Source organism: Elephas maximus, chromosome 12 (assembly GCF_024166365.1).
Source record: "Elephas maximus indicus isolate mEleMax1 chromosome 12, mEleMax1 primary haplotype, whole genome shotgun sequence".
NCBI classification, from domain to species: Eukaryota; Metazoa; Chordata; class Mammalia; order Proboscidea; family Elephantidae; genus Elephas; species Elephas maximus.
Window position 1 is genome coordinate 40,867,197 of NC_064830.1, and position 13,208 is coordinate 40,880,404.

General features: G+C 44.8%; 1 protein-coding gene across 6 annotated transcripts in view; it reads left to right on the forward strand.

Annotated features, from left to right (window-relative positions):
• Positions 1–220: 220 nt before the first annotated feature.
• Positions 221–13,208, forward strand: part of KLHL29 (kelch like family member 29) — a 392,553-nt gene continuing 379,565 nt past the window's right edge. For 2 of the 6 annotated variants that reach the window (XM_049904621.1, XM_049904623.1), the window contains exon 1: positions 255–540. In XM_049904621.1, the coding sequence (XP_049760578.1) occupies positions 337–540 (204 nt within the window). In that variant the 5' untranslated portion in view covers positions 255–336. Of the gene's footprint in view, positions 541–1,108; positions 8,804–13,208 lie in introns of those variants that run through there. The other 4 variants (XM_049904624.1, XM_049904630.1, XM_049904627.1 and 1 more) reach the window with 4 other exon arrangements.

Genomic DNA, 13,208 nt, shown 5'->3' on the forward strand with positions numbered 1-13,208 from the left:
GCCGCGCCGCGCCGCGCACAGCCGCAAGGCTGACAGGCAGAAGGACTGACTTCCCTCTCCCGGGCATCCTCCCTGGGCTGCCGGGAGGCGGCGGCGGCGGAGGAGGAGAAGGAAAAGGGAGAGAAGGCGGAAAGCAAGAACGCAAGGAGGTGGACCTGGATCCGTTCCTCCCGGCCAGGACCCGAGCGGCCCCAGCTACCGCTACCCGCCGGCGCCGTCGACCCGGTCCCATCAGTCCTCCTGTGCCCACCCGCGACCCCGGGCTCTCTGCGCGTCGGGCCGGGGCCGGAGCGGCGCGGCCAGAGGTAAGAGCTCGGCCGGGCTGGGGAGCGAAGGATGCGGCTCTGGGGACCTAGGATCCGGGCGGCTCCGCGGGGCCGGGCCAGGCTTAGGAGCGGGGCCCGGGAACCCGGAACGTTGGGCTCGGCTCCGGCGGCGGCAGCAGGAGCCTCCCGCGTCTGGACTCGCAACGCTGCAGGAGCCCTTGCGTCTGCGTCGCTTCCGAGGGGAAAAAGGGGGGGAAAAACTTCCTGCCCCCAGGTGTGTATGCCCGGGGCCAGTGTCGCGGTGGTAGGGGGTGTTGGAGGCGAGTGTGAACTCGGGCCGAGAAGCCCCTTTCCTGCGCTTGGCAGCGCGTGCCCCGCTCCAGGCCATCTCCCCCTGTGCGGCCCAGGGCCCCGGCCAGGCTGGGGGCCGGGAGGAGGCACTGGAGGGCTGGACCTCGGGGGCGCCCGCGAGTCCTGCCCTTTGGGGAGGCGCGCGCCTCGGTGCAGCGAGGAGCTAGGTTGAGGTTTCTACCTCTTCGCGTCCTCAGACCTCTCATTTAGGGTCCTGCTCTCTTCGCTCAATCCCAAGTAACTTTAGAGGTAGACAGGCTTGAAAACCATTGAGAGGGAATCTGCACAGACCTTGTTGTGCCCCCTTTTCCCTTAACTCCTTGTGGGTGCCGGCGTGTTTATGGGGAGGGGGCGGAAAGGAAAGCTTACGGGGATGGTGGAGGGGCGAGAATGTGGTGTCTGGTGAGGAGAGGTTGTTTATGTGTGGGATAGTGTGGACGGGGTGATGTGTAGTGTGGGAGGGTGCCGACTGCTGCGGGGGTGGGGGTGGCGGAGGTTCACGTCACGGTATAGGTGGCCTGGAGCGGGCCGAGAGCGCGAGGGTTATCTCTGGTCGCGGCGCTGGCACCCGCGCTGGGCAGCGCCGACATCGGGTCCCGAGGGCGGGGCGTGCTTGCCCTGGCCCGGAGCGCCGAACCGAGAACCTCAGATAGGTCCGAGGCAGGTCCCAGGCCCGTCAGGTCTGCATTGCCTGGGGAAGGCGTGGGGCGCACTGCCTGCCTGAGGCCAGTGGTCTCGAAGGAGGGAATGGGGAACAAACGCCAGTCTCGGATGCCTGGGTCCGCCCGCTGGGGATCCAGTTATCGTCCCTGGACGCTTGAAAAGAATGGAAAACGCGGTCAGTTGGCAGGTCCTCCCGCTGGTCCCGAGAAAGGCTTTGGGTGAGGAGCCGCCGCCGCTGCCATCTCTGCGGTTCTGCAAAAGCTCTCCTCCCTCCCTACTGTGCTTGTTGCGCCGCGGCTCGCCCGGGGCGAATCGTGGACGCAGGTATTTATGTAGCATTAGGCGAGACCTAGGAGCTGGAGGGATGGTTGCAGACGCCCAGCTGCAGCTGCCCGCGAAACTTCCACTTCATCAGCTCAGGAGCATTGGGGCTCCACTGCTGGAGGCTCTGGCTTCTCAGCAGAGCAACACTGAGACTCGGACTCCCCTTGCAGTGATGAGTCTGTCCTGGTTACAGCTGTATTTACCCTAATTTCAGTCTCTTTAAAGGCATTTGTGTAGTCACTACAGAATTCCTTCCCTTGCCGTGTGGTCTTATCTCTAACTCAGCCTTGGAAGTGCAGGTTTAAGGAATTATTTCCATTTAGAATGAATGACAGCAGATTTAATTTGCCCAACCTACTCTGAAGTTTTCTTTTTTTAATTATGGGAGGGGGGTGTAGAGTTAACTTTTTCCTTCTTTTTTGGAGGAGAGTATTATTTTACACTTTGTTCATCCTGATGCTTAAGGAAAACATCCAAAAACATACAGGTGATCACTTTAAAGGCTGGTTAATATGCGTGTATTTGATCGATCACATACTCTAGGTGTTTATACAGGTATAGAGCCGGATACTAATGAATATCGTCCCTGGTCTGAGCATTGTTCTGGAGTACACTTGATTTATCACCCTGCCATAAATTAAGGAATTACTAGCATATGTGCCCTTAAACTCTATATGAATTAATAGCATTTAAATTGGTTTATGGGCTGATGCATTGAACCAATTTTAATAACTCTTCTGTAAAAGCATGTTATAAACCACATTTGTTCATGATTAAGAAAAACATTTTCTACTGTTCGATCTCTTCATTTCTGGCACAGTGACTGAAATTTATACATCTCCAACTTTCATTTGCAAGCAACAATCCAAACGAAATACCTAGAGTTTTACTGAAATAAAATATCCTATGGTAGTCATGGTAACAAATAGATTAAGGGGTATTGGTTTTCATCTGTATGTGATGGGGGGATGTAGTGTTGTGTCTTTTTTAATTATGTTTCTAATGAGTGGTGGTCATACTTCAGGTACTCAGTGTGGGAGATAAGTGAGCCTGTGAATTCAGTGTGGTGAGAGGTTTATTGGAACAAAGACTAGTAGAGCCCAAGAGAATGACTTCTGCTAACTGCAGCTCCTCAAATCCAGAAAGCAAATGGATAAGACCCTTTTTGTTTCTCAAGTAGGTGATGAGAGTTAAGCCAGTCCCTTTAAGATTAGAAAATGCATTGTGCTTGTAAGCTTGTACCGAAGGAATCTTTAAATCCAGCCCTTGTGTTCTAGGAATAAACATGTTAGAAGTGTGGATGTCGGTGTGGATTGAGTGTCACAGTTGTTATCAACACCTGTCAGTCTAAGTGAGGCATGTCATTAGTCTATTCAAATCTGGCCTATTTCAATATTCATGCATTTCCATGGTGATCCATCCCGTTTTTGTTTACTTAGTCAGCCTTATAAATCTTTGGCATCAATTTCAGTGTTGCCATCTTTTTTTTTCTTTCTTTCTTTCATTTATCAGTTGATTTGGCTGCAAATCATTCCTGGTTTTAAGTGTTTCCTTTTTTTTTTTTTTCAGCGAGTTCCTGAAAGTTTGCACTATTCCCTGTTACACACAGATATAAAGGGGTTAATTTTTTTTAATAGACTCAAATAACACCACTGATGCTAATGTAATTTTTTAAGCATCTCATTTGTTTTGTGTGTGTGTGTGCGCGCGCGTGTGTGTGGCTGTTTTTTATTTCAGTAGGGTTTTCGTAAAGCTCTCTCTATGGCCTGGAGACTTCAATCGAATCCAGCAGCATTATTTATTATTTATTTATTTTTTTTTTGGATGTTTTTCCTGCCCTGTTCTGGTTCAGGGATTCTTTATGTCTTCTTCGGCTACATCCGGCTCAGAAAGTCTGCAAGACTTTGCATATTGGAGCGGGCCTGGCCTTATAGGATCTTTTCTCTCTAGTAGTGGCCCAAGGCAGAAGGCTCGGAGCACCGCACCAGAGGATTTTCCAAATACGATGTACCTTTAGTTACAATGACAGAGCGTCCCTAGGATCATAGTAACATTGTAAGTTCACCGAACAGGCAGTTTTACGTAAGTGCGAGTGATTTTGCCTACCCCATTTAAGTTTGCTTTCTAATGACGCAGTCCCATGCTAATCACAACGCTGTATGTTTCAGAAATATCAAGGCAAGCATTAGCACGCTACGGACTTATTAGGATCGGGCGAAGTAATTGGAACACTTTAGTTCAAAGTCAGATGGAGAAATGGAATTATAACCCATCTTGTGATTCTATAATCAGTCATCTAAGTGCCTACCAGGGGGTAGGGAAGGAAGAAATGTGATGAATAAGAAATCCAGCCCTTGGTAGTGATGATGGAAGATATACCCAGGCAGCAGCCTTGTAGGACAATAGGAGCGGTTGTAACCTCTTTGTGAACAGGTAAATCATATTCCCCCTGGGCTTTCCTTGGTACCTTTCACTGTGCTACACACACATAGACAGAAATGTTTGGAAGTTGGCTGAATATTTGTGGTTTGTGTAGAAGAGTCCTTTGTTATTATTCAGGAAATCTAGGGTCATCGCCTAATGAGCTAAAAAATTAGGTAATGTAATCCTGGAAAGTACTTCCATTTAAAGTAGATTTTGCTGTAGAAAATGGTCTTAATCTTGATGAGGAAGGAAAAGTGTGTCAGAATTCTTGACTTCCTGTTGGATAAAAAATGTGGCCACCCATTTTTATCCAAAAGCAAGCTCTGTGGCTCTTTCTAAACAGCTACTCGTTCACTTTTCTGAAGTACTAGGTTAGAAAGGTGGCCTGTGATTTCTTCAAGGAAATCATAGGAAAAGAGGGAAATTAGAACTCTAAATTAAGATGAGGCAGGTTGATCATTGGACATAGTAACAAAGCCATGAAATGAGCTTTATTGTAATGGAGAATTTTGGCCTTTAGGATAAAAAAAAAATAGAAAGGGGAAAATTTCTTATTTTCATCTGCATGAAACTTAAACGGTTCATAGACTCTTGACTCTGCAGCAGCTGGAACCAGAATGACTGGAGCCTTATTCCAGTAGGGGATCAGGTTTAGGGTAAGAGGCCAGCTCCCTGGATATTTGAAGGCTGCCATTGGTCACTGGCCCCATGGGCATCTATTTTTATAATTTATAGTTCTTTGAAAAATTTTAATCATTGACCCTTTAAAGACACACACACGCACTTATATCTTCAAGTATATATACATGTATATGTGTGTATATATGTGTGTGTTTATGTGTGTGTATATATTACACACATCATGCACAAATATATAGGAATGTTTAACATTAGCATATTACGTAAGTCTCTGTTTAAGAGACTTGGTGAAAATGCTGCAGTCAAAGAGCGTACACTCAGATAATGAATGCTGTCAATGTCACTGACGTTTGTTCTTCCCTTTCCTCCCAAGTCTCCCCAGTCTCTCGTTTGGCTTCTAGGGCTTGCTGAGTGGAGGCGATATTGCAGAATGGGTAAAAGCATGGGCGTAGTGTTAGAGTTTAAGTCCCTGTCTCTGGTGCGTTCTGTGACCTTGGAAAGACCTCAGTCTCGCTAAGCCCTGGTCTTCCTATATGAAAATGGAGGTAATAATAGTGGCTGTGAAGGTTAAAAGAGAACCGCAGTAACACCTACATCATGGTGTCTGTCTAGAGAGGTATTCGCAGAGGAGGGCTTAGGTGCAATAGTGAAGGTAGAAAAGGCAGCAGCGTCCCCTAGAGTACTCAGAAACTGTAGACACCTCTCCTGTTACATTTCAATCACAAATATTTTAATGGTATGTAAGGGTATGTAGGTATACTTTATCCGTGAGTCTCATGATCAGTGCTTACTCTGAAAAGCATAAGTGATTTTCATCACAATTCCAATAGTTAAACATACCCTAGGGTCGATTTAATGTATGAACGTTTAAGTACATTTTTAGTACCATAATTTTAGAGTTGAAGTAAATTTTAGAGGTCAGCTAATCTACCTATTATTCAATCATCGAACCTTTATCCAACTCCAATAATATAATAATAATGGCCTCCGGTTATGGCTACCCACTATATTTTAGGACTTTACATGTATTATCTCTAATTCTCATATCAACACTGCGAGGTAGGGATTATCCACGTTTTACAAATGGAGATGAGGCACAAATTGATAATCAGCCGGTCCAAGGCCGGAAATCTAGCCAAGTTGTATGGCTGGGTTTGAACCCAGATCTGTCAGCCGCCAAAGTCTCTCTTATCTTTTACTTTCACCCTTTCTCTCTCTATGTGTGTGTGTGTGTGTGTGTGTGTCTTTGTTTTTCTGATACTCCAGACTGGGTCTCAGTGCACTTACACCCCTTTACACTGCCAATTGTGTATGAGGTACTGTGTTGTCTGTGCTAATTCACATTTTAAATAAAAGAATTGTATTAGAGGGAGCATGAGCTTAAAGAAGAACGTTAATCGGGTCTCACCAATGGTCGTTGTACTGTTGGATTTGCACCCCTGCTTCTTTTTACTCTGGTTCCTGGAAAGCTAATAAGAAAAAACTTTTAGATGCTATTTCCATATCGAGCTAAAGTAGTAAATAAATAGCAAATCAAAGAGTAAAACAGCGAAAAAAATGTTAAGGATATACCCAGAACCACTAAAGGCTAACCTGGGCTTGTGCAGGCTTGCATCTCAGTGCCTAGCACAGTGCCTGGCACATAACTATTCAGTAAAAATGTTTGCTTGGGTACATTTATGCCCAGAGAAGGTGTCAGATAATAGACATCAAAACCTAGTTACTGTTTTCCTTTCCACTCAATGGCTGTGAAGTTCTATGTCCATGGTTTGTCATTGTGTGGAATTTTAGATGCTATATTTAGGCGTGTATCTATTAAATATGCTTGTTGATGAATTCTAACTAATCTAAATGGAATCTTCTAGGATTTATGACTGGAGACTTTGAAGACTAATTTTCTCTTGGCACTTCATCATTCCAGTGATAACTTGAATCCATTTGGCACTTTTGAGAGTTGACACAAAGTTCGTCCGTCATATCATGCCTACTTGCAAGGTGTTGTCCCCATTCAGATTTTTAAAGAAAAAAAAAAAAAAAAAACACCTGAAATCATAGAGAGAACCATGAAAGGGTATTAACACTGTATTTTCCAAATTCTGTCCTAATTTCTACTCTTTATATTAGTTTTTCTGGAGATGGGTAAAGTATCTGAATAGAGTCTTAAACAAACACCACAAAAAAATGTGTTTTCTCCCTGTTTTAACTTTTCCAGCTCTTGTTTAGCCAAGTAGTGACTTTTGGAGTTTGAGATTGCCCGTGAGAAAGGCATGGTTAGCGTGCCTCTAATCAAACCTGTAATTAAGTGGCCAGACAGGAAATGTTCTGTGAGACTAGTAGACTGCGGAGGGCTGTGCTTGGAGCCCAGAGCCGGGGCCAGGACCCCACAGTGGCTGTCTCTGTGCTGGCATGAGCCAACCCTGTGTGATGGCTGTTCAGCTCCAGCCCCTCTCCCCAATTTTCCTTCTTCATAGGGCTTGTTTCTGCCCCAAAGGTAAAATCAGGTGAGAGGCTTTCCTTTTCTTTTTCTTAAAGCAGAGCTGTCATTCTTGTAAGGCTAGAAATCCCCACCAAGCTCTACAAAGCAGGTTGGGGGCAGGGTAGGGGAAGAGTGTACAAGAGGATTCTGTGTCTCTGTTTTGTGAAAAACAAAAGCTAGCCAAGGTCTAGGCCAAGTCAGAGACCCAACAGTTGCCAGAACTCTGTGTTTTCCTTTTATACATTTAATCTTTGTTGGGAAGTGGTGGGGAATGGTGAAACTTGAATTAAAAAAAAAAACTTACCTTCCCCTTTTACCTTCTCTTTTCCAATTCCCTAGCTTTGAGCATTTACTTTTGGATCAAACCTGCAGCTGAACGTAACCTCCCAGGGAACTTTAATGATGGATATTCAGCTCCTAGAACTTCTAAATGAGTGTAGATTCCATAACTGTTTACTGAGCAGGCACAATACAGAGAGAACTTCCTTTCACTTGTGGCATCTCATTTGTTGTTCATTCTGTGACATGGATGAAAAGGTCCCTATCCTGTAAATGAGGTCTAGAGAGGCAAAGCATTTACCCAACGTTAGATGAACAAATATGGGTGCCAGACCCATGACGGGTACTGGTTAGATTAAGATAATGAACAAGCCTGTTCTGAAGACAACTGCCTACCTGTGGAGAGGGAGAAGACAGACACACATTCAGTGCCAGCCAATATCCCCTTTTACATGAAATATAAATTGTCTGTTAGAATAACAGAATAATCACATGCTTAGCCACTTTGCTCACTGATTACAATGTTGTTGTTAGGTGCAATCAAGTCGGTTCCAACTCATAGCAACCCTCTCTATGGACAACAGAACAAAACACTGCCCAGTCCTGCATCATCATTACAATTGTTGCTATGTTTGAGCCCATTGTTGCAGCTGCTGTGTCAGTCCATCTTGTTGAGAGTCTTCCTCTTTTTGGTGAGACTCTATTTTATCAAGCATGATGTCCTTCTCCAGGGATTGGTCCCTCTTAATTGTATGTCCAAAGTACGCTTCCAACTTCTGCAGTCTGCAATTAATCAAACATGCAATCAAGATGCATTGATAATTACTGGTGATTTGGAATGTGAAAATTGGAAACAAAGAAGAAGTTTTGGTAGGTGGAAAATATGGGTCTTGGTGATAGAAACAATACCAAAAATAGCATGATAGAATTTTGTAAGATCAACGACCTATTCGTTGAAAATACCTTTTTTTAACAACATGAAGGGTGACTATGCACATGGTCCTCACCATACAGGAATCAAATTGACTACGTCTTTGGAGGGAGATGATGGAGACGCTCAACATCATCAGTCAGAACAAGGCCAGGAGCCGACTGCAGAACAGATCATCAATTGCTTATATGCAAGTTCAAGTTGAAGCTGAAGAAAATTAAAACAAGTCCATGAGAGCCAAAGTACGACCTTGAGTATATCCCACCTGAATTTAGAGACCATCTCAAGAATAGATTTGACACAATGAACATAATGACTGAAGACCAGATAAGTTTGGGGATGACATCAAGGACATCATACATGAGAAAAGCAAAAGGTCATTAAAAAGTCAGGAAAGAAAGAAAAGACCAAAATGGATGTCAGAAGAGACTGTGAAACTGATGACAATAGGTAATTTAATAAGTTGAGGTCCAGCTGATTTTATTTTAAGGTGTGAAATAAATGAAAAGAAACAGAGACCCACTGGTATGATTTCAAGTGCCTTCGCACTTATATTTACTGCCATTATTATTTATAAATTGAGCAAAAGTTTGATTCCGAGTTTACTTTCTAGGCTTAGGTCTCACTGACTACTTTTCTTTGTGGTCAGAAGGCTTCCTGGGGCGTGCTAACTTGAATGAGGATTCAGTATGTAAGGATCCAGTGAGTTCATGTTTGCCAAGTACTTAGAACAGTACCAGGTATATTGTAAGTGCTGTCTGTGTATATCGGTGAGTTGGGTTCTGCTCCAAATCCCATGAGCCAGTGGTTATTTTTGGATTCATTTCGGGGATCACAGTCTTCTTGAGGACAAGCACTATCTCTATCTTTTAGCCTTGGACCTGGCACAGGTTGGGTATTCCCTGTTTAGATACCCTGAGTTGAGTGATGTGTGGTGAGGCAAGAGGGGGAAGAGACAACCCAGTCTAAACAGGAGAGCTCCCAGACTGACTAGGAAGCCTGTAGAGAGCAGGGTGGAATAAGATCAATGACTGGTCTAGTCTATGAGTTTCCTGGAAAATTCTGTGAGAGTGGGGAGAAATTTTCCTGATCATGAAAGCTGCTACAGCCATGACCCACAGGTCCTCTCAGTTCTGCCTAACCACTTACTAGCTTTGGATGCAGTCCCTCCAAGCCAGCCCACCATTGACCCAGGAGTAGAAAATGATGCTACTCAAAGTATCGTCTGCAGACTGGTGCTAGTCCACAAACTGTTACCAGTTTGTGGCAAGATAACTTGAAAGTAAGCATTTAGAAGCTTTTATTGCATTTGATACTGCCTTGACAGCCAAGAGCGTGATCAATGGGCTTATCTCATTGATCAAGGTATAGACTAGTTTGGGAGGCATCAAGCTCAGATGGTGAGTCGCTGATTGAGCTCTATATGGCATGAGCTGTGTTCTAGCTATGCATGGTAGGACCACATTTTGGTTCTTGATGAATTGGGATACAAAAAACAAACAAAAACCTGAATCTTCACCTCAGATAGGTATAGAGCGTAGGTGGGAGTCTAGATGTGGTTGCCTTGCCAAAGCATGAGTAGTGATTTTATATAACTCTGAATCTAGAATCCCTCATCAGTAAAGCCAACTTTGTCATCTTTGGGATAACAAGTGGCTGAATTCTGCCCAGCCCCAGTAGTGGTTACTTTAGTAGCCCAGGCTTCCTTCCCAGAACATGACCGCCATTTTGGTGGGCTTGTGAGAAGGGTGCACGTTCCACACTTAGTGCATCCCCAACCAGCCTTCCTGATGCTTAGTGAGAGAACCAGGGTCTCAGCTCAGGAATCTCACCCATATTGAGGCCATTTTTTAGTAACATATTGTTCTGAGCTTTTAGTGGGTTATTTTGTCATTGAATTAGCTTATTTGAGTGATATGAAGAAATATAAGATGACTACACTCAATGTTGGCCTTATAACCAAAAGCAAGCGCCATGGAATTTGTTTAAGTGCTGCATTTGGAGGCTGGGTTGCTTAGACCAGGAGGCTGTGTGCAGAGTGTGTGCCTGGCTGATCTTGCTAGTGAAGAGCCTGCTTTAATCATCAAAACTTGAATAATATTCAAACTGAGAAAGGAACATATTTCTTGCTGAAGCCTAGGTGTGCCAAGAGGAAGTGCCAGAGCCTCTCAATCTACAGCAACATATTGCAAAAAAGGAGCACCTGGATTGCTTCAAGAGCTGTAGGGAAGTTGCCTTTCTCCACAATCAAATGGCAGTAAGACTTACAATTTCTTTATTTACTCACAGAGGAGAAAAAATGATTTTCATGAAAACTGTGTTTCATGGAAGTTATGTTTTCCCTTTCTATAAAGTCACCATCTCTCTCGCGGCCTGAAGGGACAGGTCCTCCTTGGCCCCAGGTGTCTGACCAGGTCTGCTCTGGCATCCTCAGGGTTAGAGGTCTCAGTGCAGGGGGTCGAAGGGGCTCTCTGGAGGGAGGGGAATGTGGGTTGTGAGATCTAGAAGGCACCAGTGCCTTCTAGGGCACAAGGGAAAGGTTGCAGGCGGCTGTGGTGAGACTGGTCAGGAAAGCAGGCCCATGCTGCTGCTCTGCCAGGATAAACACCCAAGGACCCTCTTTCTCCACCTGGATGTCTAGATCAGGGCTGTGATGACAGTCCCTGCCTCTTCCCATGATCTCTCCCTCACATCCCTGAGTGAGAAGGACATTCCAGAGCCATGGCTCTGCTCGGGTTCCCGCCAAAGAATTCAAAGCTTCCCCCTAGATTCTGCAGAAACCATGAAACATTCAACTCAAAGCCATTTTTGTTCATGAGGACTTCTGGGGGAGGCTGCAAGTGTGGGGTGGGCAGTCACTGAACTGTGAAGTCACAACTCAAGAGCAGCAGCTGTCGGCTGTTTTTATTCCTGGTGTGCCTCCCAGAATGTCTGGTCTCCAGAGGCATTTTTTGATATCTAGAATCAGGTATAGATGCCTGGGCCAGGTATAGTCTCCTTGATCCTAGAAAAAGGGGAGGCAGTTATCCATCTAGTCCTTCCTCCTGTGCTTGGTGTGACCAGTAGGGCACTGAGGGTGGAGTTAGGGGATTGCCTTGTGGGGACTGAACATGTGTCAGTGGAGGGGGGGAGGTGAGGAATAGGACTTGGTTCTCAGACCTGTACAAAGTTACAGTTAGAACTATTCACTTTCGAAGTGAGTAGCGTTTGTGGGTCTTAAACGCTTATGAGCAGCCAGCCAGGATACAACTATTGGTCTCTACTTGTCAGGACCAAAAGAGTAAGAAGGTAACCAGTATCTCAGAGAAGACACAAGTCTATAAGGCTGATAGCCTACACTAGCCATGACTTCATCTACCCTGAGACCAGCAGAACTAGATGGTGCCTGGCTGCGACCACTGACCGTTCTGATCGGGGTCACAATAGATGATCCTGGCTAGAACAGGAGAAAAATCCAGAACAAACTCAGATTCTTAAAACAGGCCAGATGAACTGGACCAAATGAAACCAGAGGACTCCCTGGCACTGTTGCCCTGAGACAAAATTTAAATCTTGAACTGAAACTATACCCTGAAATCACCTTTTAGCAAACTAGCAGAGTGGCACACAACATAAAGGATATTACCCATAATGATGGTGCTCTACTAAAAAGCCATCTTATGAGACCAAAAGGTCAACATTTGCTCTAAAGCAAAGATGAGAAGATAAGATGGCAGGGAAACTTGAGTACTGGACGTGGAATAACCAGAAGACGGTTAAGGATAATGTTGACATATTATGAAAAATGTAACTAATGTCACTAAACAATTTGTGTGAAAATTGTCAAATGGGAACATAACTTGCCGTGTAAGCTTTCACCAAAATCACAATAAAATAATAATAATTTAAAAAAAGAAGAAATAGAATGTAGCAAACAACAAACAAAAACTGTTCACTTTAGCACTTCATCAGCCCTTATTGAGCACTTGGTGTGTGCCCAGCCCTATGCTGGGTATAGCATTTGTTTATTTATTTGTTGACTCATTTTAGTAGGTATAATTAGCATACAATAAGATCCATAGATTTTAAGTGTTCAATTCACTGAGTTTTGATAATTTTATATGCCTAATTGGAAACCCTGCTGGCGTAGTGGTTAAGTGCTATGGCTGCTAACCAAAGGGTCGGCAGTTCAAATCCGCCAGGCGCTCCTTGGAAACTCTAAGGGGCAGTACTACCCTGTCCTATAGGGTCGCTATGAGTCGGAATCAATTGGATGGCACTGGGTCTGGAGTATGTAACCATCACCCAAAACAAGATTATAAAAATATTTTTACCACCATAGAAGGATCCGTTATGGCCCTTTCCAAATCAATTCCCCTTCTTTTCCCCAACCAATTTCTGATGTCAGCTATCTTAGCTTAGTTCTGCGTGTTCTAGACGTTCATCTAAACAGAATCATCGGTGAGTTCTGTGTTGTGCCTGGCTGGTTTCACTCAGCACAGCGTTGGTGTGATTCACCTGTGTATCTCAGAAGTTTGTTCTTTATTGCCAAGTAGGATTCCACAGTACAGTGTGCCACAGTGTATGTGTCCATTCTCCTGTGGGTGGACATTTGGTGGTGGCATGGTTTGGAGAAGGCCACAGTGGGTGAGGATGTTAGCTGGCCACCCAGAGGTGTCCCCATGGGCTGGGATTGTCACACTTCAAGGCCTCTGTGCTCAAGGATTTCATAATCAACTGGCAGCACAGCCAGAGGTGAGTGAATGCCTGGTATTAGTGGTGTTGATTTACACTAAAAATATGACATCACGTGGACCAGACACTTGGGTTGCTCCCTTCAGGGTACATCGCATGAGAAGCTAAATCACTTGGAGGT